This window comes from Gobius niger (assembly GCF_951799975.1).
Source record: "Gobius niger genome assembly, chromosome: 21".
Taxonomy (NCBI): Eukaryota; Metazoa; Chordata; class Actinopteri; order Gobiiformes; family Gobiidae; genus Gobius; species Gobius niger.
In genome coordinates, this window is record NC_136872.1 from 19,900,937 (window position 1) to 19,925,185 (window position 24,249).

The 24,249-nt window shown below is 42.1% G+C and overlaps 2 protein-coding genes across 2 annotated transcripts in view; both read right to left on the reverse strand.

The window, feature by feature from the left end:
- Positions 1 to 13,611, reverse strand: part of shroom4 (shroom family member 4) — a gene marked incomplete at its 3' end in the record, with an annotated part of 114,019 nt that extends 100,408 nt beyond the window's left edge. Inside the window, exon 1 of the mRNA XM_079579860.1 lies at positions 13,391 to 13,611. Coding sequence (XP_079435986.1) covers positions 13,391 to 13,513 — 123 coding nt within the window. The 5' untranslated portion in view covers positions 13,514 to 13,611. The remainder of the gene's footprint in view (positions 1 to 13,390) is intronic.
- A 6,530-nt stretch (positions 13,612 to 20,141) lies between these two features.
- bmp15 (bone morphogenetic protein 15) lies at positions 20,142 to 23,225 on the reverse strand. Its single transcript, XM_079580252.1, has 2 exons — positions 22,856 to 23,225; positions 20,142 to 21,121 (listed from the first exon to the last, which is right to left on the reverse strand). Exons 1-2 carry the CDS (start codon positions 23,169 to 23,171, stop codon positions 20,169 to 20,171), a joined length of 1,269 nt encoding a protein of 422 aa, XP_079436378.1. The 5' UTR covers positions 23,172 to 23,225; the 3' UTR covers positions 20,142 to 20,168.
- Between the last annotated feature and the right edge of the window lie 1,024 nt (positions 23,226 to 24,249).

Below are 24,249 nucleotides of genomic sequence, written 5' to 3' on the forward strand. Positions count from 1 at the left end.
ATTACCCCCAAAAATATCAATTTCATCTCATTTTCATGGCGGATTCTGTGTAAACGACGTAACAGAGAAAAAAATTCTCTGTTACGTCAACGGGATAACAGACTTTCGAGCTTAGTTACTCAATACTAAGTAGAATGGAGTAGGCCTACTGAGTAACTTAGTGACAACTTGAATTTAAAGTACTCTTATTTGCGTAAATACTTTAGCTACTCTACTTACCTCTGCCTATATGTCTTTCTTACCTAGATCTCCATTTACTTTCTTCATTTCAGAAACTATGTGCATAAATTTCACCGTTCAGCGGATCTGCAACTGTAGCTCTTTAATGATTTTCCCAAACTGCTCACAATTGACACATGAAACCTATTATTCTGTTTGGGAGCCAATGGAAACTCCGCCGTTAGCGCAGCAGCCGCTAAAACACACACACACAGCAGTCATTACGTCCATTTAGCATCAGTGCCTTCAAGGTTTTCACACTTAATCATTAAACACTGCCCAGTCGCCTCTTGAAGAAGTCGTAACTCGCCACTTTGGTCACAAAACGAGCAGCGGGTTTGATTTCTATCTCCTCCCTTCACGTTTGGCCCGGGGGCAGTGTTTCCAAATTGCCAGGCGTGTAGCTGGATTCACATGCTCGACAGCCAATGTAACTTTCCTCAATCAAGTCCCATCCAACAAGGTTATTGCTTGCGAACTAGCAGCCTTGTTGTTTGTATTACCACGACTGTATTGCGCCTTGAAAGCTGTGAAACAAGGTTATATAATGAGCTCTTTTCCAGGTCATGTCAAGGATTTTACAGGACATTTTAAAGTGCAAAAACGTGTCTAAAAAGGACAATAAAATAACCATATAGGCAGGAAACAGGCACAACATTTGTAGTTTGATATATTGAGGCAGGAAAATACAGTTTTTCTACACTGTGATATGTTCTTACCTGAGCTTAGATGAGTTGATGGGTACCTGTCTGGTCTTTGTGCGTGCGCTCAGTCATGCAAAATGACCAAAGATGTTGTTAGCGACCATGCTCTTCCACGGGCACAAAGACCAGACAGGTACGCATCAACTCGTCAAAGCTCAGGTAAGAACGTACCTAGCCACAGAAGCTAACAATGAAGCAAAAAAAGACAAAAGTACTTAAAGCAGTAACTTGTTTACCTTAATAAATCCTGTCCGTAGTTCCTCTGGGGGTAATACAAGTGTTGATGGAATAATGGTGTCTCTGGCCAGAAAACCACCTTTGCAACTTTCCCTGCTTCGACCCGGAGGCTCAATACACACTGATGGAATCACGAAGAAGAAGCTAACAGGCTAACGGGCAAAGCTAACTGCGGGCTAGCGCCACTTAAAGGGTATCTAACCCCCCCTTCCAGAGGCTCAGTCTGAGAGTGTCAGATTTGAAAATCTCAACAGAAAAGGGGCGTTGCCTGGAGGACTAAGGGGCACGCGGGAGGGGTGAGGGGTGGGAGGGGTTTCGGGGTCTGATTGACAGGCCTGAGTCATTTGACTAACGATGCACTCGCAACGCTCCTCGTAAACAAAGTTCGAGCACAGCGAGCTAACTTATTTAGCAACATGGTGAGACAGCTCTACAGCTCTCTTTACACAGGACAGGCATCGTGGCAGACAGTGGCCTTGTACCCGAGACTGCTCTGAGGCGCGGGGTTATTTTATTAGTGATTCCGCTGTCATTTACAAAGCTAACGGCTTAGCATTGAGCAAGATCAATGTTAGCATCGCAGCTAAGGGACCAAACGTAACTGTCCTGGCTACTTTCAGAATCTACCGATCTATTTTAGATGTAGACTTTTCACTGTGGTCTACATAAACATTGCAGATGTATCTCAGTGTCCCAAGCAGAGAATGTGTGAGGTATAGAGACTTGATTATATGTATTACAAAGCTTTATTTTATTTCTCTCACAGCAAAGTGCACAAAACATGTCACATTAAAAAAAAAATATTGTGCAAGAACACTGTCCTAGAAATAGTTTTCGGTTGGTCATTGAAGATAAAGCAGATAAATCATCCATGTTTATCTAAAGGCTTAACTAAGGGTCTGTAACATTAGGCTCTTGGGTCCACAAAGTCATTTCTATTACTACATTTAGTGAATTACAGGTTTAACCAATGTAACACACGCACTGAACTACCACTAAATGATGAGTAAAGGCTATAATAAAGTCTTTACACGTATGCTTATTTAGTTGAAATAGTGAAAATGATAGATCTTATTTTTTTGGTAAGTTTTCTTACTTAATTTTGTACTTCCTGGCTTTTACAACATTGCAATTACCCAATGCAATTTTTCTTTTGTTAATCTTACTACGACAATATCAATCAATCAATAATGACAGTTTATATTTCATTTGAGGATCAAGCTGCATGTGGTACTCTATTCACTTAGTCTACCTAGATGTGTGCAATAAACAAATTGAACAAATACAATTTAAATTAATACTTGCCATACAATATCGAACTTGACTGTTTAATACTTAATTTATGGAATCAGAACTAGAACACACTGAACTGAATTTTTAAATGTGGCTCGATCATCCATCAAACTTTGATACGCCTTTTAGATTGATATAATTACAGTTTTGAGGGGAAAAGGCATTAAAAACATAGCAGTAAAGCTGAATTCTTGCATCCACAGTTGAGCTACAGGATGGCTTAAATTAACCAAGTAGCAGTAGCTCATGTACAGTATGCTGCATGCATGCATACATGCAGGTCTTCTCAATGCACGGGAGACAAAGTTGACTTCTTATGGCTATACAGTTGTTGGGTTGCAGGTTAGTGTTCTAAAGGCCTATAATGTTATATAGAGGTACAATTATTTCATTTTTGAGGAAATGTTTGGTCTTGTATAAGAAAGATAATGGACCCAGTGACTGAAATTAGTGATCATTTTTGTAATTCATACATTTATTTTTTTGGCTGCAACTTGTGAAAGTGTAATGCAGTTAATATGAAAAACTGGCTCCTGCCTCCCCACTGGGGAGTGTGACATCACATTTTAGAACCTGCAACCCAGCAATACCAACTAAAATAATTACACATGCACCATTAAGTTTTCAGCTTCTAGAGACAAAGTGGTGCTGGTTCTACCTCACCAAACCATCCTGTGAAATATCTGACAGAAACAGCTAAAGGCTTCATTTTGTTCTTGGATTGCTGATCAGTGTCTACAATTAAATCTTGCATGGAACATTGATTTCATCTACTATGTTGTCCAGTGGCATGTCAGCTTATAGAATTCTTCATATTGCAATGTTTACTCCCATCGTTCTATATGTGGTTGGCGACTGTCCTTGTCCAATGTGCCTCCATTTCCAGAAACATTCTTTCTTTGCCCGATAGAGAGGTCGTCTGAAAATGTGAATTGAAATGCTATAAAAAAATTTAAAAAACACACAAAGACATGAATTACTTTAAAAGGGAAGTCTGTCATCAATATACTGATCAAATGCATCACTGTGTGATCCGATACATACAGTGGACATGAAGAATGGTTTGCATGCATTTTCTCCACCTCTTTCTCCACCTCTGACTCTGCATGGACAAGAAAAGTCTGTTACAACTCAGCAAACATTTTTGCGTGCAAGATGTGTTAGCATCATTCTAATTTACATGTAAAATATAGTCCTCAATAAGGCAAAAAACTGTTTTCAATGAGAAGAAATATAAACCACTTGGGGAAATAGTAATATAAACAAAATGATAGGTGTCAACAAATGCATTTATTGGTCAACACTAAAAACGATTCTCCCACTTACTGGTGTAAAATACAATACTCCTATGCTACATTTGTTAGAATTTTAATGCGAGTTGAGCAATATTGTGATGTGCTCACCTACAGGTACTTATGACAGTTCAAATGAGTGGCCAGTCCTGTCTTGCACACACCTCAAGCTGGAAAATCCAGAAAACCACTCATACACGGGCTTTTTTCATCCACTGGACTTTGGTTCATGGTTAGCCACTGCTCTCAGGCAACACAGTCTGCATTCTGAAAAGATTTTGTTCCATACTGCCAGGCCAGTCTGAAAATATAATAATGCATATTCCACAGTCAATCCATAATCATCTGAGAATTCTAATGGTAACTGGTGCATTATTTCCCTGTAATCGCACAGTTTGTCTGATAATCATGTTCTATATCACTCCACTGCAGCAATTTCCACAGTAATGATTAAAAATTAAGCTACTATTGTTGTGGAAGTCGCTTTAGATAAATCATCTGAAAAAACTGACTCTGCGTTGTGCAGTAAACCTGTGTAATACACAGCTTCTTGTTGTTTAATCCTTACTTATTCTACATTTGCTAAACTAGCACTATAGTCTAGCATTATAAACTAGCTATGTAATCTACGTAATATATTTGCCACACAAAATTATCAAGCCAAAACTTAACATGCTCACCTTATGTCCTCTTGAAAAATCTGGACCTGTGCCTGCTCACAGCCTCCTGCTTGTCTGGCCTCTCATACTGGGCACAGAGTGGTTCAGGCACAGGTACTTTGTCTGTGTGCTCCTGGTATGGGAGAGGATCCTCAACCACACTTTCAAACAGCAGGGCCATTAGTTGGTCAATATAGACTGTAAACAAAGCACAAAACATTTGTCTTTGTAAAAGCATTGGTTGTGTTGTTTTTAATGTGACATACCTGAGGTAGCTCTGGTCTTCAAGGCTCGCACGGTGTAGTCGCCACGTTTGTACTTTGGGTACACTATCGCATACCGCAGTACACCTTCAAGTGTTGTAGCATGTGACCTTGTAGCATTTTCATTGTAGTGCAGGGCAGCAATTTGCAACCTACAACATTTTTAGGTACAGATTCACACAACATTTTTTTTTTTTTTAAATGTATGTATGTATTACCTTGCTAACATTCCTCTGAAGGAGAAGCCTGCACTTTTGGGGGAGAACCTAATTATCAGGCTGTGGAAGGCCTCAAGGGTTGACGTGTGGTACACCGGGCTGATTTTCTCCACATCCTTCACAAAGCGTGGAGCCAACACAATGTCACTGAGCCTCTCACATGCTGCTGTGCCTACAGAGTAAATTACCATGACATAATTGTAAAGCAATTTTTGTTTCGAATGACAATGCCAACCTTACATTTTTGAAATGTACATAAAATACAATGAGTAGAGGGCCAGTATTACTGATAACAAATGCAAAACTTACTTGGTTTGAGCCACACTCTTGACCCTTCCCCAACCAGAGGCCCGTGTAGGCACCGAGGGAACAGGGCATTGTCGTGCGTGTGCACATTCTGCATGTGGTTGGCCACAGACGTCCACTTAGCGACAGCCTCCTGTCCCGAGGTGGAAGTCGAAGCTGCCCAATAGAGGTGATTTACCACGCTTTTTCTCCACTGGCCAGCGTCCTGGGTGCTCTTTCTCTTTGCGAGCTCATCAATTTTTTTCCCAATTCCTAGAGTTTAAAATACATATTTACTAAATGCAGAATAACCATAATATTACACAGCATTCCCCAAATGCATACCCTTTCCCATGTGCCATGGGTCAAAGTAGTGCCTGATTTCCTTCTTTTCCTCCCTTAAAAACTTTTGCACGCCGGTGTGTCGGTCCGTCACAATGGCCTCCACATTGACACCCCTCTCTTCCAGCATAGTCAGACTCCGCACAAAGCCCTCCTTCTCCATGCGCACGCTGTTTCCAACCTCATTGCTCTAATAAGACAAAAAATAAATTAGGTGCTGAAATGCACAGAGTGATCCCAAATTACATATTGAAACATTCCTTGAATTCCATTACCTGGACTAGCTGGATGTCAATGACTTTGTTATTACTGAGATTCATCATCGTGTAACTGCCATATTTGGCCGAATGTCCTACACGAATGCAAGTTGTACGTTAGCTGACTTTTACTTCTGATAAATGTTAATGAAATGTATTTACCAGGTGAATCTGCCCGCATGTCCCCGCCCAGTGACACAGAGCCGCTTTCAAGAGCCTCCCTGATGAGGTCATCCTGCTCCAGCTTCCACTGCCAGTTGACCGTAGGGATGAGGAGCTTTGCCTGATGCCTGTAGAAGCACTGCTCTGACAGTCCCTGAATATTGAAGGCCCTCAAGAACTATAAAAGGAAAAAATAGGTTATCAACTGATAATAGATGGAAACAAAATCCAAACAAAATAATTTGTGCTGTACCTTTGAAATCTGGCTAAAGGATGAGCCGGTGAACAGCACAGCAGCACAGAGCTGTAGGTTTCCAGCTGGGACGTTGTTCACCATGGGCTGACTGGACCACTGATTGGAGAACTCACAGCGAGGACACTGTTGAGTGACCCGAAGCAGTGTGCCGACTGTGATCGTGTCCACAGCACAGCGACCAGTGCAGACAGGACAGCGCCTGAACAGCTCCAGCAGTTGGTCCTCGTGAACAATATATTTTTTGTCCTTGTGTGGAGGGACTTCAGTGGGAATGCTATATAAAAGAAAGGATATTTCATCCCTCAAAAAAACAGGAAGCTGTATATATTTTTTCAATTAAAAAGCTAGATTTCCTTTGTACCTTGAACAGTTCACAGTGCTGGCACTGTCATCGATGTGGAAGCTGGGGTCAGACGCTGACACCTCACACCTTCTCCTTTTTAAAGGTGTAGAGGCTGCTCTGGGACTGTCAGGAAGAGGGATTTCCATCAGGTCCTCAGTACCACAACCGACGCTTGTGTAAGCGGTCCGGGCTTGAGTAGCTGTACAAAACACAAACAAAATAAACAAACATGTTAAAAATGGCCGTAATTATCATTTACACAAAACAGAGTGTTTTTAGAAATAAAATGACTGTATAAACAATAAAAAGAGATATCACCTTTGCTTCGCCTGCTCGGCTTCACATTGGCCTGGACACTTGCATGCCTTACAATGACTGGATCAGTCTGGCAGCCAAATTCTCTGGTCACTGGCTGAAAACGTAAAAATACATATTATTTTTAAAATGTACACTACAGAAGAAGGGTAATGTGTTACATTTCCTTAGTGCATTTAATTGTTGTCTAATGCAGATTAGTGAACGTAAGCCAACATATGGATCCCAGCACCAGAGCCCCCAATAACCATACGGTCCACCTGGAGTGGTCAGCCCTCTCGCCCCTCACTGACCACGATCACATATCACACGAGCGCGCGCGGAGCCACGGGCACCTGCCCGGTCAGTTTAGCCACACATTAAATGATAGCTATCCGTTAGCTTTATAGGTTAGCTTGTAGATGCACTCACGTTTTGCGCAGCTGTTGTCAAATATGAAAGCTACTGTCATCGCGAAAATGTAGACTAGTTTGGTGCTCAGTCTCAAGCACAATTACGCGCGGTCTCAGCGTAACTTTGTTGTGCAGACTGATGCATTAGCCACTCCCGCTAGCTACAAAAGGCTATAAAAGTTCACATGTCATAATATACAGCGGTGTAACTGTCAGCTCACCGTCTCATGCGGTTCATAGCTCTCTGTTTGAGCGGGGTTAGAGAGTTGCCAGGCAGCTGATGGATGCAGACTGCTGTTCCTCTGCCCAAGTCAAGTGAACGAGTGCGGGGCGCACCGCTTGGAGCACACGCAGCCACAAGCCTCACCCAGTGCATAGTTTATTTACACGCCAGATCCCGCATTGTTTGAGACACTACTACAATCTATTTCAACGTGCACTATCGAAATTCTACTTACATGACATTAGTAGCAGTTTTAGGTTGTTGTTATTCTCACTCACCTCAGATTGGCGCCTGAAATCGTCCTGCTGGCGGGGCAGCAGTGTCGGTGGGCTCAGTCGTGGAAGAGCAAGGGTGGGGACTGCCTCATTCTTCAAACGAAGAACCTTACTGTAGCCCAGCTCAAACTCCAAGGAGTTGGCGAAGGAATCGCAAGCAAAATGTTGGTTGCAAACTCCAGCACGAGGCGGGAATTCGCAGTTTTCCCCCAGGCCAATTGCGCGCAGCCACTGGCGCCTAATTTCTAAGTCCTGAGGAAAGTAATGTAAACCTACAGAACTATGACAACCTACAACACTACACTTTCTCCCCATCCTAACAAACAAGACTACAACACTACACCTAATATTACACAATACAGAACACTAAATACAGCTAACCTAGCTAATTCTTATGCTAAATGCTACTAATCTCTCACTAAAACTAAACTACAACTAAATCTAATAACTATCTAAACTACGACAAGCTAATAAATATAACTAAAAGCTATGCTAATAAATCTAACTAAAAGCTATGTAATAAATCTAACTAAAAGCTACGCTAATAAATCGCAAACCTGAAAATCGATATAAAGACACTCGCTATTCCAAACTCCAACTCGCTACGGGGGCGTGTGCGGAGTGGGCTGCTTTTATACTCCACAGAAGAGAGGCCGCTGACGTCGGCGCCCTCCTGCTGACGTAAGCGCCCCGCTCAGAGCTAATCACGAAGGAGACCAACAGTAAAGCATGTAATGCACTCGATAAGGTGCAGATGGCGCCACACAGACGGTTTTGGACACAAAGACAGGATTTCAACAAATATGCACTAAATTGTTAAAATAGTGACAGATACATGTAGACAACACTATAAGATACCCATTTATACAACTTAGCTAGAAAAAAAAGTTGATTTTGGGGTTAGTTGTTCTTTAAACAGTATTTACAGCCAAATTTGAGTGACAAAAATTATCCCCATTGTGTATTTGGATGTACAATATCCCTCTCTACTTTTCTCTTTTTTGTCAGCGTAGTATTTACTCTCACGGACAATTAATGAGTAAAGAAAAAAGCAACATGATACGACACCTGCACCTTATGGCCTCTAGGGGCTTTAATCTTAAAATTCCCCACAATACACATGGATACAATAACACACAACAAAAAAATGTGGAAAAATGTGGAGCAAAGGTGGAGATAATGTGTAGACAATAAATATTAAGCCCATAAATTAGTATTAGTATTGTATCTGTCATTTATTCAACGATAAGTCGACATATTAATTATCATGAGATGTAATTATCATTTTCCAAGACTTTTTATCTTTTTTTCCAGGTTGTCCAGGACTCGTGTGAATCCTGGATGAAGAATCAGGATGTTACAAATGCATTAAGAGAGTTAGAGAACAATATGGACCATTACTAGCAATTTAAAGTCTATGCGCTCATTCTCTTATTGTTTATAAAGAAAAAAATATCAAGTAAACGATCTTTAAATTGTACTTTTTTCACTTGAAACGTAGATAAGCATATGCCAACGCTGCTTCATCGGCTGATACAGAATGAAAAACGCTGCACTGACTAAGTAATCAACACCAGTGATCAAGGAAAATAAACCCAATCAGCTGAAATAAAGCGGCGAGAGCAGTGTAAACCCGGCTAATGGCCCGTGTCAGCCGGCCTACTTACGCACTGGCCTAAAGAGAGAGACCACCCCCAGACCTCGCTCCGGTCCGTAATCACTCACAGTAACTCGCAGATGGCCGGTGTACGTCCAGTGCCGACCCCCGCGGCCAGGAAACGGGAGAAGGAACTACAGGAAATGATGGCTCCCCCACAAAACTTTACTGTTCAGGACAAGGTCACGTCTCCGGCTGAACATGGGCTCTAAATCTCAAACGAGCCCACGCGAAAACGCATCGAGGGCTGACCGACATCTGTGTGAAGATTTTCTGCTTCTTTTTGGAATCACCAGGGCATTTTGTGAATAAACTCATCAGACAAAGACCGGAAAACAACTTGAAACATGAACTGATAATGTTATTGATGAAAAAGACCTGCAGATCTATTAGAACTGGGACAATATGCATTTGTTATGATACGCTACGTTATGAAAGCTACGGGTCAATACAATCCAGCTATAAAATAATTGCCTCTCTTTGATAGGAAATTCCAATACTTCAAAGTTATGTTTCCAAGAGCTTTAAACCAAATCGAGCATTTCTGTGACAATGACCCTGAAAAGTGACCCTGCAAGTTGTGAAATGCGTCTATAAACTCGTCCCTGTGAAGAATTGGAAAGTTACCAATATGAAAGGAAACTTAGAACTGAATACATGAATTTAGTGTCTTCCATTTTCATTGTAACTTTGCCAGTAAGATGAATTCTCGCAGTATTTGTTCCATCTTGAATCGCTCCCGCCTTCGGACTGAACCAAAATTGGTTCTGGCAAAAAAAAAAACACTATTTAACAACGCGACGATCACAAAAAAACATGCGGTATGCTGCAACACTTATCACAAACACACATAACTTTCATAAGCTGCTCCAAACAAGCGCCCTCTCTCGAACGATTCAAGCTGGTGCGATCCCAGATTGATGTCAGTGCGAATGTTATTGGCACTGTAATATCAATCTAGTTCTTGCCAGGTTACTTTCATTGTTTGTATTTTTAAAAATCAGGTATAGGGCCTTTAAAGGAACAGGCCACCGTTTTTACATATATGAGTTATGTTCTTCCTTGAGCTTAGACAAGTTGATACGTACCTGTCTGGTTTTTGTGCCCGTGGAAGAGCTTGGTACCTTCAAACTTCACCCCATTTGGAGCTATTGGAATACACTGGGAGAGGCCAAATGCTAATCTTTGGTCGTTTTGCGTGACTGAGGGCACGCACAAAGACTAGACAGGTACGCATCAACTCGTCTAAGCTCAGGCAAGAACATATCTCAGTATGGGAAAATGATGGCCTATTCCTTTAAGTAAAATACTATGAAAATGTGAAAAAGCACCAAATCCAGAACTTACAGTCATAAACAATGGATTTGCTTTGCTACAAAATGTGGCAAAATAAGAACCTTTGTATCACAATATTACAGGTATTGTGAAACTATGCATTGAAACGATACGATACAGCAAAAGTGTCATCAGGAGATATCGCAATAACATCGTCCCAGCCATAAGAATTAGTCCATGCATTGAAACTAAAGCTAAAACCACGCAACCATTAAGTTCATGCTCCAGGCTTTTGTTATTGTTTTGATCGACTAGGACATGTCTGGTCATGTCTTCATCAGACTGAAACCCTTAATGTTTGGCAATTAACTTTCATTAGACTATTATTAGAAGTCTTGTATTGTAGAAAAGGGATATTTTTGCTTAACTCAAGACTTTCTGAGTGAATCTTGGGACTACATACGAACGCCGGCAGCTGAAATAAACAAAATATTCCATCTCCGAGTCTCCACCAACACGGCGTTACTTTACGAACTAGACTCCCACGTCACGCCGACAAAATCAAGGCTAAGAATTCAAACCCTTCCAGTCCAAGGCTCCGTACACGCAGGAGGAGAGGCCATTGCAAAGTGGGTTTAGTCTGTCAACACTCTTAGCCCCGAAGAGCAACAAATCCATGACTCTTATTGGCAGAGGGAACCCCGCGGGACAGCCTTTTAGCGCCTCGCGGGAACCCGGCGTGACCCCGACACTTCGAGGTATATAGGCCTTTTCATTCCTTGTTAGAAACAGCTGACAACCATCAGCGTAAAGCAGCGGCGTGCCTGGGATGTTTGCTCCAACGCACGGGGCAGTAAGTTTTAACTCGCTTGTGGAGAGAGAGAAGGGCACGCATTCTGGCTACACGACGAGCGGCTGACCTACTGACACATTGAAAGCATTACAGGCCTCTCAAGCTAGTTTGTTTTGGTTCACTGGCTGTTAAGAGGCAAAAATAAACACGCCGCCTGGGCTTCCACGGGCCTGCGAAGAAGATTAATCCAGCATAATACATGGTTTATTTATAGGGCTGGACAATAAATCGCAATAGTAGTTGATGCAGTATCTCTAAAAATCTGCCAGACATTTCAACTGTGGAGTTTCAGACGTAATATTTGTGCCCGGTTCGAAATATTTCACTTGTGCATGAAGCTGTAGCCAGGCAGGCAGACTGAGAGGGCATGTTGCATGAATGAGAGAGCAGCACAACAAGCCACAATTGCTGTTTTGGTGGGGCTCAACCGTTGCTGCCACCGCAATTTCAAGAAATGCAATGCCTATTATCAGGATGACTAGATAAACATTACGGCCAGTGCAGCAAAATGCGACAAGAAATCACATTTGAATGATCTGCTGGATTAAGAAAGGTGAGTTCTATCTCAGCTAATGTCTCTTAACCCCCTCCTGAACCAAGCAGATTTTCTCCAGTTTAGAGAGGCTTTACCCAAATCTAAAAGCTTCTTGAAAAAAGTCCAAATAGCGACTAAAACGGGGATGAAAACTAGGGCATTTTGTAATCGATTAATCTATCGACTATTTTTACGATCAATCGATTAATCGCTTGGCTGTGAATGGTGTAGGAAAATGTTAGTTTTTCAAGTTTTTTTTATCACATAACACTAAAGTGGCGCCACTTGAGGACATGTTGATGGAGTAAACTTAAAGTAAATGTTTGTTGGAGGCTCTTGGCGCCAATTCTGCTTCTGATTGGATAAAACACAGACAGATATTCATGAAATTTACAATGTACAAAACACAACAGACCCTAACTATAAAAACAAAAGTAGGTTTTCATCAAAAATACTACATTTTCATGTCATTTTTGCTCTATTTGAGTCTGCGTGAATCAGAAAACGAAAAACGATTAATCGATTACTAAGATAGTTGTCGACTATTTCAATAATCGATTTGTCGTCGATAAAGTAAATAAAATGATTAGTTGTTTCAGTCCTAATGAAAATACAACAAAAAAGTGGCAAAAGAGCGACAAAAACGGACCAGAGAAGCAACAATCTAAGCGACAAAAAATACGACTAAAGGGTGATGAAAAAAGTGACAAAAAATTATCAAAAATGTGACAAAAAAGCAACAAAAAACTGATATTATAGCAAGAAATAAGCCCAAAAAATATGACAAAAAACCCTACAAAAAAGGCTTCAAAAATGTGAAGAAAAATAACGCAGTGACAAAGCGACATAAACGTTACTATCAGTTTTGTAGGTCTTAGCTTTCAAATGACACTGGCATAAAGGTTGTGAGGTCTCAGAAGCTTTTAGATTTGGGTAAAACCAAAATGCGCTCAGTTAAAGATGATTTCCCATATTATTGCTGCCACTGAATTGATGAAAGTTATCTATTAACCATGTTTCCTAAGTTGAAAATGAACTGTACTCCAGGTTTGCCACGCTTATTACATTGTAACAGGCACCGAAAAGAGTTATAAGCTCTATTTAGTGATTAATATAAATGAATCTTCACCAAAAGAAGCATGACCAACTGTTGGCTAGTCGCTAAACGTGCTAAACCCACATTTCTTGCATTTTGCTGCAGTGTGCACGCTTCCAACTCTCCGAAGTCGCGATATCAAGCTTTTGCATCGTGTCTGGCGCTTGCGTTCGCGATTAAACCCACATATTTCATTGTAAAAAAAAAAAAAAAGTGTCAGTTTTCGTTCTGCGACTTACTTTCGTGATGATAAGCGGCTCTCCGTGCTCCAGACCTCCTTTCAGCGTGAATCCCCACGGCGCTCCCCCGCTCAAATGGACCTGGACGTGGGCGAAGGACACAAGCTGCTCGACCCTTTCCATGCCTCATTCATTCATCCAGTCTTTTGTTTCACTCTTGCGCTCTTTTACGATAACTTTTCGAGCTAAACTAGCAGCGAAGGGCAGTAGCGGCGTCTCGGTTTCCTCTCCATCACCGGCCCAACAATAACAGTGTGCGATAGATGGAGAAGGGGACGGTATGACTAAGAATAAGGAGGAGGGAATAAAGTTCTGGGACTCGTTTAAAATCCAGGCATTTCGCTCGGGGGCGGGGCTTAAACATCCTCGTAGTTTTATAGTTTTATTTATTTATTTATTTTTCAACTATCTATCACACAAACAATGATATAGGGTACATCGATAAACGCTTTCAGTATAATTACTATTTTATTTTTTATTAGGAGATTAAAAACGGCTATTTCTTCATGGCGCATAAGCGGTATCCATGGTGATTCGGCCGAAACGCCTCGACTTCAGCGGAGTTCCAAAACTTTTAGCTTTTGTCAAGTCGCCCATTTTGTTTGCCGACATTTCCGGTCAAGCGTCAGCAAACAGAATTTTATTTTACTTATCACACAAACAATTTTATTTACACCGTAATTTTATGTCATAAGGTTTAAATAAAAATTAAAAAAAATCGGCTTTTGGGGGTGTATAATATGTATTGCAAGTTAAAAGGAACTAGTCATTGGTCATCTTACTACTATATTTCGTCCCAAAAACTCTATCAAATTTCGCCATCCAGTATTTTGTGCCTAAATATCTAAAATACACAGTTCAGCGTTAACATATTCTTTTTTTTATGCTTTAATTTTGCAACAAGACACAAGTATATCCTGATTAGCTTATGCTAGCTTACCGCCGTCGCAACTTTTCTCAGGAAAGCGTCTAGTCCCTCCCACTTTTCGAACGTAGGGCGTGATTGATAGCAGTTTGAGCCAATAGAAACGGGAGTTCGGACAGCATTAACCAATCACAAGTGAGAATGGGAATTTGGAAGGGAGACGCTTTTTGACTCAGCTAAACTAAGCTGAAAAAGCTATAAATTTGGTTGAGCGAAATATATTTTGTGTTTCCATGTATTTTTGAGGCCCCTATCCCACTTTTCTTTCTTGTAGTGGAGAAAAATGAATACATGAACAAGGTTGATGAAGAATGATACCTGCATATACTGAAGGACACAAAATATTTGATTATGGCCTCTCTAAACGAGCTGTTAGACAACTGCAGTACATCCAGAATGCTGCTGCTCGAGTCCTGACAAGAGCCAGGAAATGCGACCATATTAGTCCAGTGCTCTGGTCTAAGCACTGGCTTCCTGTCGCTCAGAGTAGAGGTTCTCAAACTTTTTTGGCTGGGACCCCTAAAACTGACACGTAAACAACTCGGGAACCCCATTGGCTAAAGTTTTGCCTCCTACGCTACTTTAGGCCAGAAAATTTTAAAAATCAAGTTAATGTATTCAAACTGTTTATTTTTGATTAATTTAATGGATTTAACAAATTATTGGCTGTTTTACACTAAAAAATATGCTAAAACCAATTGCATTTTTCTTTTTGTTTCATCTTGAAATCATCTGGGGACCCCAACCCAAGGCCTCAAGACCCCCGGAGGGGTCCCGACCCCCACTTTGGGAACCTCTGGCTCAGAGAATAGACGTTAAAACAGATCTGCTTGTGTACAAGTCTCTTCATGGTTTAGCACCAAAGTACATCGCTGACATGTCTTCATGAGGATGTGAGACAGGCCTCAACTCTGACAATGTTCAAATCCAGGCTGAAAACTACACTCATACATTTTTACATACATTTTTATGTTGATATTTTATGGATTGATTTAATCTTCTTGTAATTTTATGCAACTTTGAAGCATTTTGAATTGCCTTGTGTATGAATTGTGCTCTACAAATAAACTTGCCTATTCTGTTTTGTCCTTGTCAGTATATGCAGGTATCATTCTTTATCAACCTTGTTCATGCATAGCAGCCTTATTTTGATATATTCCTATTGCTACAGCTTCCATAAACTACCAGTAATTTTAACAGATTGCTTGCAAGGCCAACTTCGACATTTGATAATAATTCCCAAGATTCTGCAATGACAGTGTTCTGATACAAGCTCCTACATCATAATAAACAAACAACCGCTAAAACCTCTTATTATGAATCACGTTTAGCCTGTTATTGTTGATAAAAACAAACACTGTTTTGGGAAAGACTCAACCAAGCCGAGGCTGTGAAGACACCGATGAAGACAAAACAACTTGAACAATAGAACGGAATTTATTTTAGGAAATCGTGGATATCCTTTGGGAGACTTTCCACTAAACACAGCAGCATGTTTTTGCAGCACAATAATTATGGTTAACGTATGGGCGACTTTTGTATTCCCTGTTTACATATATTGTATTTCAGAACATGTTTGTAAAGGCTTCAGTGTCAGCAGATATTTAATGGGAAGACAAAAAGTAGTCATTTTATCACCTATTACGACATTATTGATAGCGAGACACTTTCAGATTAAAAACAAAAGCAATGATCTTTTACTGCCTGCCTTATACGACCACGTTCTGTGAAGTTTCCCACACTTTCCCTCAGACGACGGTGATTGGGATTGCAGATAATCGCGGTTGTGGAATGCCAGCAGATCAGGGCAGGGCCACTTGTGTGAAAAGTCAGTGGGAGAAAAAGAAAGGTTGAGGAGGGGGGGGTCAGTACTGTATAGACGGACTTGGACATGCCCAGACATCTCACACCACAGGACAGGTTCGGTCAGATTCACAAACTGATGCAGTGGCCAGTGGGGCGGCACAATTCGGGGTTTGTAAATAGGGATTTTTCTCATTCGAAATATTCAAATACAGGGTCATATGTAATAGATTGTTTTGCTGTAGTAAAGTAATGTCAAAAACAAACAGTACCTATTCTTCAGAGAACCCCCGATTCACATATTCCTTGCAAGGCCAATGATCAAAGGAATACAATGTAAAAATGGCTTTTGAAAGTGCTGACAAAAGAGCAGTGAGAAAATTTTGAGTATTGGCAAAGTATGTACAGAGGTTGGTCGAGTAGCCAGGATATTTTCTTAAGTAAGTTAAAAAGTACTCGTGCTACCTGTGAGTAACTGTATAGGCCAAAAAAATTAAGGTTTATGTTTCAGTAGTGACAGAGATGATGAGAAACAAAACAAACCTCTTAACCCCCACCTGAAACGATCACATTTCCCCTGGTTTGGCTTTACCTGAGTCTAAAAGTGACACAAACAATGAAAAAGAGAAACAAAAAAGTGACACAAATGAGATGAAAACGCAACAAAAAACGGATAAAAATGTTGACAAAATGCAATAATAAAACAAACATCAGTTTATATGAGTTTTGTAGGTCTTAGTTTTCAAATGAGGCGTTGCTCTGGTCTATAGGCAGGGTGACCTTAAAGCGGGGGAAATAGAGAAATATTGGTGCACAAATCGGAGATCAAATACCTGGCAAACTACTCTTAAAAATGTGGAAAAAACTTTCAATTCTGTTAAAACGCTATTGCCAAAACAGCCTATTCGGTCTTGATTTGAAAGTGGTCCTTTACTTTGGGCTACAATTGACTCTGTGCATAACTTCAAGTCACAACAACGGCGCCCAAGAAGTGACTTCCTGTTTCAATCCAGCACGCCCAAATAAAAGCACACAGCTCGTTGTTTGGTTCAGCAGATACTTGCAACAATACAAGAATATAACTAAATACACACATTTTAAGTGTTTTGTCTGTTAATAGTTAGGCAGAAAGAAAGTTGGGTAATGAATAAGTTGGTGCTTTTATTTTGGAGCGATGGATCGAAACAGGAAGTCACTTCTTGGGCGGTGTTGTTATGATTTTAAGTTATGTCCAGTCAATTAGGTGATTCGGCCCTTGGTGTTTTGCCGATAAAGAAGCAAACTTGCCTACCCCAGCCTAAAAGGGACCATACCCATTTTTGAACCGTTTTAGTCAAAATGTGACAAAATGGGTATTTTTACCGTCACGGTCAATATGTGATGAAACAAGTAAACCCCTTTTCGTCACATATGGACTATTTGGGTTGACCACACAAAACATCAACAAATCACAATATGGAGCCAACGTCACACAGGCTGATTTTTTCCACAAATGACTACATTTACCCTCCAGAAAGAAAAAAAATGTCAGGTGTAGCTCCTTTTGGTAAGGATTTTGGTACAAGCTGAACTGGAGAAAACAACAAAGGCCATCCATAAGTTAAAATTGTAGATTAGAGCACAACCCCAAAGACCTCGCACAGATACATCTTTAATCCATTGTTCCACTTTCTCCTGCACCAAATAGCCGCATTCGGTTTAGTGGAGAGATTTTCATGAGATCAGATTTAGACGCAAATGATCTTTTCTACAGCACTTTCTCTTTACGGTTTTCTATCTCACACCAAAAACACCAGGAGGCTGTCAGCTACAAGGGGAACACTGAACTCCCCGAAATCTCCCAAAGGTTTAAAATTACATCCTCAGCAAACAAACAGCCTCAACGCTGCAATTACCGTCTTCAGATATAGTTGCAGAGCATTGTCAAGGCTCTAACCGCGGTAACAACAATGGCCTTTTGTTCTTCAGATCCCTGTTACTGTAAATGTGCTGGAGGAACTCTATTAAAGTGACTTTTAGATAAATTCTCGATTTGGAAGCAGAGGAGAATGTTCAGAGGGGAAAGTGGTTAAGGTTGTGTTGAAGTACTGTGTTTAGCCAGCAGGTGGCACTATGTTCTATGTTCTGTACAAAGAAAAATGCATGGATGATTGAAGTACAGTATTTGTGGCTTTTATCAGATGCAGTAGATTAAGGGTTGTTTTGTGACTGTAATTGTACTTTGAGAAGCCATTTATGACTTCTGTCTGTGAAAGATGCTGGACAAATAAACTTTGCTTGCTCTTGGTCGTCGTATTTACCCTCATGCCTGTGATTAATAGTCAATGTTGGGGAGTAACTAAATACATGTATTTTGAATACTCATTTTGAGTAACTGTATTCTGGTAAAGCTACACCTTCATTTGACAGAATTTAGAAAACAGTTGGAAAGTATTGAAATACTTACAATACAATCAGCGCTCGTACTTCACTGAAGTCTGGGTTCGATTTGGACGTGGGCCTTTCTGTGTGGAGTTTGCATGTTCTCAGGTCTGCGTAGGTTTCCTACCACTAAAAACATGTACATTAGGGCAGGGTGAATGAGAGTGTGTTTGAGTATGCGCATGGGGGACGACGGATGGAAATCAGCCCAAGACTACAATCCGGCGTGGCTTGTTCATTAAAGGAACAGGCCACCGTTTTCCCATACTGAGATATGTTTTACCTGAGCCTAGACGAGTTGATGCATACCTGCTTTTGAGTGTGCGCTCAGTCACGCACAAAGACCAAAGATGTTATTTGGCCTCTCCCAGCATATTCCTATAGCTCCAAACGGGGGTGAAGTTAGTCACAAAACAACCCTTAATTTACTGCAAGCTCTTCCACGGACACAAAGACCAGACGGATACACATCAACTCGTCTAAACTCAGGTAAGAACATGTCTCAGTATGGAAGAACTGTGGCCTGTTCCTTTAACATGCGCCGTCCCAACCAAATAATAAACAAAGGACCTAGACAAAACTCTAGAGGTTCAAAACTCTTGTGTATAGCGTAATCTTTGGGAATATTGCAATTCTCAAACCAGAACTCAGGTGGCAGCCTATTCTTTCACAATTACTTACAATCTGTTTATTACCTTTAGTTAACCAAGAACGTTTTCTTCTTGAGTAAACATTTTACCATGTTACTCTGACTTGAGTAAATGAGTAAATTAGATATGAATATATGAGTAAATAATAATGAATGATGGGTAAAGACATTATGTGTACAATGGATACGACACTCTTTGAGTTACTGTTTTCTAACATTATTGCAGATTCCAAACAAAAGAGAGAGAAAATGCATTACTTTTATTGTTATTTTTCTTTTTTGTTGATAAAACTGAATTCATTTCCACAAAGCGCTCCTTGGTTTACAAATATAATATTTTTTGCTACATTTCCACTGTTTTTTTCCTTCCATTTCATCATCATATAAATATTACACTCCAAATGTTACATAAACGCAGCAATAACTTTCCGACACCTCTTTAAAAAAAGGCCTCCGAAAACGCCAGTATGAAAAATGTATTGTCTAAAATGTACCAGCAAGTGACGTTACAACTGTCTTAGTTTAGTGCCTGTAGTTACTGTGAAATCTCTTCCATTACCTTAATAAACTGCATTATCAGTGTCTATACCGTTGTACAAAAGCATCAATAAATAACATGTACGCCAGCTGTTTCTCATTCTAAAGTGCTTCCAAAGACAATTCATTCATAGTCTTCAAGAGTTTAAACCAACAACACTTTGGTCACGTGAATCCTCAAGCCTCCTGTTGTGCATGTTTTACAATCAAAGTGCTATTCTCTGTTAATCGAACAAGAGTTGACTGTGGATGCAACTCAACCATCTTTGAGGAAGCCGTGCTCGGACCAAAGTCGAAACATTGGCATTTCAACTTATTGCCATTTGCACGTGGCATTACAAATCTAGAACTTTTTTTTTTTTTTATCACAAATGAGCAATTTCAGTTTACGAAACGGTCCATGCTCCAATTATTAAATGGTCCTTTTTCCTTAATCCGTGTTTTTAGCGGCACGTACAGGAATCCGCCACCATGTCCTCCAGCTCCCTGTACTCCACTTTCTTTTTGTGCACGACCAGAACGCTGAGCGGCAGGTACTTGTAGGGGACGCACGACGGCGCCGGCACCTCCCCCAGGCCCAGCTCGTGGATGGCGTTCTGGATGATGGCGTGGTTGGGCGAGTTGAAGCCGCTGTGGAGCACGCGCGGGCAGTCTCCGCGGCAGAACCGCGGGTTGTAAACCGGCGGCGCGATGAAGTAGTGGCCCCAGCCGAGCTTGTCGAAGGACAGCCGGAAGGAGTGCAGCTTGCAGCGGTTCTTGGGCGTCCCCGTCTTGCGTTTGTAGCCGGGCAGGTCCGAGATGATGGCCGAGGATGCGGATGTGCGAAAGGAAGAGGTTGTGGAGCCTTCTTTGAGTGCGTCTAAAGTGAGAGCATTGTTTTCGGGTACGTCTTTGGAGCGCCTTTGCCGTACGACCGCCGGGTGCCATTGCCGGATATGTTTTATAAAGTGTTCTCCCTCGCTACCGAGCAGTTCGCCCATCCAGTCATCCACATCCCGCTCCTCCTCCAGATACAGCAGCAGGGACGGGACTTCGAAGTGCGGTTCTTGTTGTTTTTCAAGATGGTGCTCGCTAAAGGGAAGCCACCAGCTCCACCAGGGCCTCGCCGCGTCCTCCTGCCCGGGCTCGGAGCACCAGTACTGGGCGGTGAGGGTCAGGTGCCCTGCAGTGCCCCCCTGGAGCACGTGGGCAGTGATGTCCGTCTCTGTCCAGCGCTGGTGGGGCTCCAGGGTGACCAGGCTGCCACTGCCCAGAGAGGAGAGCTGCGCTCGGCAGCGCAGGGGTCCAGGGGAGGGGGAGGGGGGAGCGGAGCGGAGGTGCACGAACGAGGCTTTGAGCAGCTGCTCCGAAGGAAGCGTGTCCAGGTTGTACTGGACGGTGAAGGAGTAGTGATGATCTACGAGACACAGGGCGCAACAACAACAAGAGTTTATACAGGAAGCAGAGAGTCTGGTTAATGCTTTTTCATTCTAGTTTAAAGGGACACTTTTTAGATTCTACCATCGCCATTAAAACAAAGTGCTCATAATGACCAGCTCAACACAGAAAATGCTATTTGTGCAGTGAGTAATCAAAGAAAAGATTTTGATGAAAACCTAACCTATTGAAATCTCATTTTGGCCGCCTTTAGCCAACGTCTCCATGCAGAGCCACCTTATCCAATGGGCTAGCAGGGGCTGGAGCCCAGGGGCCTACCATAGTCAAGGGCCTATCAGAATTAAGAAAAAAAAAGGTGCTTTGTTGATTTTCACGGTCAATCACTTCACTTCGCTGCATGACTAACCGTATATGATGATTGTGCTAAGCTCCTGTGTGTGTACCTGCAGTGGGCCCGCCCGACCTCACCCAGAGGGTTACATGTAGGAATAGCAGGGATTAGGTTTTGTGGGATTTAGGGTTAGGGTTATAGGTTAGCATTAGGGTAAGGGTTTGCTCTGTGGGGGGTGGGGGCCTACAATTCAGTTTAAGCCCCGGGCCTATGGGTACATTAGGGCAGGACTGTCTCCATGGAGACAAGCTGGAGATGTCCCGGTCTCGGTAAAGTTACAGTCAGGTCTGAGGAGCCACTCACAGCAAACACACGATTATGTGGCCATTTTTTAGATATTTTTCCACCATAAATGGAATGGAATGTTTACTGCCACATCGAACAGAGGAATATTCAAAAGAAAAACCTGACTGCAGCAAATGTGTTTTAGCATTGTTTTAGTGTATTTGACAAACTTGAGCAGTGAAAATGGTGGAAAGTTCATTTAATGACTCTCAATTCTTCTTAGAGGATAACTTTTACACTTCCTATTTTAAGATGAAAGATGAAATCAGCCTTTAATCAGCCTTTAAAACTACCAGGGGAAAAAGATGTTATAAACCAGTGTTTTTCCAACCTTTGTTGAGCCAAGGCACATTTTTTTCATTGAAATAATCACGAGGCACCACCAGCAGAAAATGTTCTCATCAAAGTGTCTTGGCTAGGAACACCGTATAGTCTCACTAGCCACAATGCCTCAATACATCACTAATTCTCTTGTCTCAAAAAATTAACTACCTGATATGGAAGAGTGTTATATGGGCACTCTGCCGATCACTAGACAGCAGAGACACTCGAAAACGGTAGATTATTTGTGGATAATAATGCATTTGTAAAAATAAAAAAAACAACAACAACTAAGTGAGATTGGATAATTTCCCAAGGCACACCAGACAATATCTCACGTGGTTGAAAAACACTGGCATAAACATAAAGACTCCTCTGGCTCACACAAACATGTCAAAGGAATAAATGGCTCGACACATTTGCATCTTGTCAGATCAGGATGTTTGTTTAAGTTGCTTATAATGATTTTGCCTCAGACCAGTCCCTGTTCAACACAGACTTAATTATATTAAGCTAAAACTGATCGCATCATGCAAACTGTTGGGCTGATCGTCTCATGTGGTGGAGAAATTTGCTTGCACATGGAGTGATGGACTGGAGAAAGTGAAGCCTCTGTGACATAAAGTATGTCATATAGAGGCTAATAAACCATGTGACACTGATGTGGGGCATATTCTGAGTTGGGACAGAGACCCCTGTGACTGTGAGTTAGTTCAACCCAAAGAGAGACAGACACCAAACACCTGTTCCGCTCACCTCTCGTTGCTGGCAGGTACTGAACCGAGGAGGCCGTGGGTCTGAGCAGCCTCACGGTGTTCGAGCCGAACTTCCGGTGCTGTTTGGGCCTCCCGTCGGGCCCCGCGGCGCTGCGGTACAGACTGAGCATGAACTGCAGGTTCTGATCGGCCTTTTGCGCGTCCGTGAGCGGCCGGTGGTGCGCGCCTTTGTGCCTTGAGCCGCCGTGCTCGTGCTGCTGACTCCGACGGCTCCGGGGTCGCGTGGAGAGGCGAGTTTCCCGCGTGGACACGGCGCACGTGAGGAGGAAGAGGAGGATACAGCCGCACAGCCTCATGTTCGGGGTCAAACCTCTGGCGCTAGCGAGCTCCACCGACGAGGCCGCAGCCGGACACCATCCTCCGCCACGTTCAGCGACTCTCACGTACTTCACAATCATCAAGCAACTTCCGGAGCGCGCGCATGTGACCCCAATTAACTCCTCGGGCATACACCTCTGCCAGCCACGTGACATGACCCGTGCCGTGCGTAAAGGTGAGTGCGTAATTAAGGGCCGAGGACAGGAACGTGCTATTATACAAGAACCCAACGGCAAAATAAAAACATAAACTTAAAGACATCATTTGCTCCACACTGTCGTCTTTGGAGACATTTAACAAACTGCGTAACTCAGGGTTTTAGGGCGAGTGTGCGGCTGTTGGTGCGCATGACCTTACTCTGCCCACAAGATGGCGTCCTTCACCCACAGTTCACTGCAGTTGGAGGTTGGAGGCTCTCCTGCAGAAACCTTGACATCTAAAATGTGAAATACTAGAAAAGACGTCGCATCTTGAGGTTTAAGACAGAAATATGTGATTTTTGATTGAATGTGCTGCAACATATTGAACGTTTCAAGTGGAAAGCTGCAGGTTTATTACATTGCAGTTTTACGCACATAAACATCCACAAAGAGCCTCGCGCTGACCTCATCCTTTGGGCACATGACGCTGCTAAACATGCCGTAATTGTCTAACGGGGGGCCCTGACTTATTTCCCCCGTTAAATCCAGGTTGTAATTGTATTTTTGGCTCGGCCGTGCGGTCAACAAACAAAACAGAACGTTCGTGTGTGATAAAGCTATAACTGGGAGCAAACAGCAAAAGTGCAAATGACTAAACCCGGAGTTTACTTTGCCACAGCAGGCCTCACTTATGATGGCCCCTCCGACCTCCCCTTGACCTGCGTCTGTCTCAGAGGGCTGTAAGTGAGGCCACAAGGCTGGTTCATGAAATTGCTTTGATTTAGCCAACTTGCCTGTAGATATGCGTGAATGTATGAATTCATATAACTCATAGTGGCTAACAATGCCATCAGCCATTTCACTTAAACAACAGTTCAACAAATTAAACTATATACATTTGTTTACATTGTAGTCA

Coding starts and splice junctions, on each gene's coding strand:
- bmp15 (XM_079580252.1), bottom strand. CDS start 23,171: ATGAGGCTGTGCGGCTGTATCCTCCTCTTCCTCCTCACGTGCGCCGTG. Junction 21,122..22,855: donor GTACCTGCCAGCAACGAGAG/GTGAGCGGAACA, acceptor TGTGTCTCGTAG/ATCATCACTACTCCTTCACC.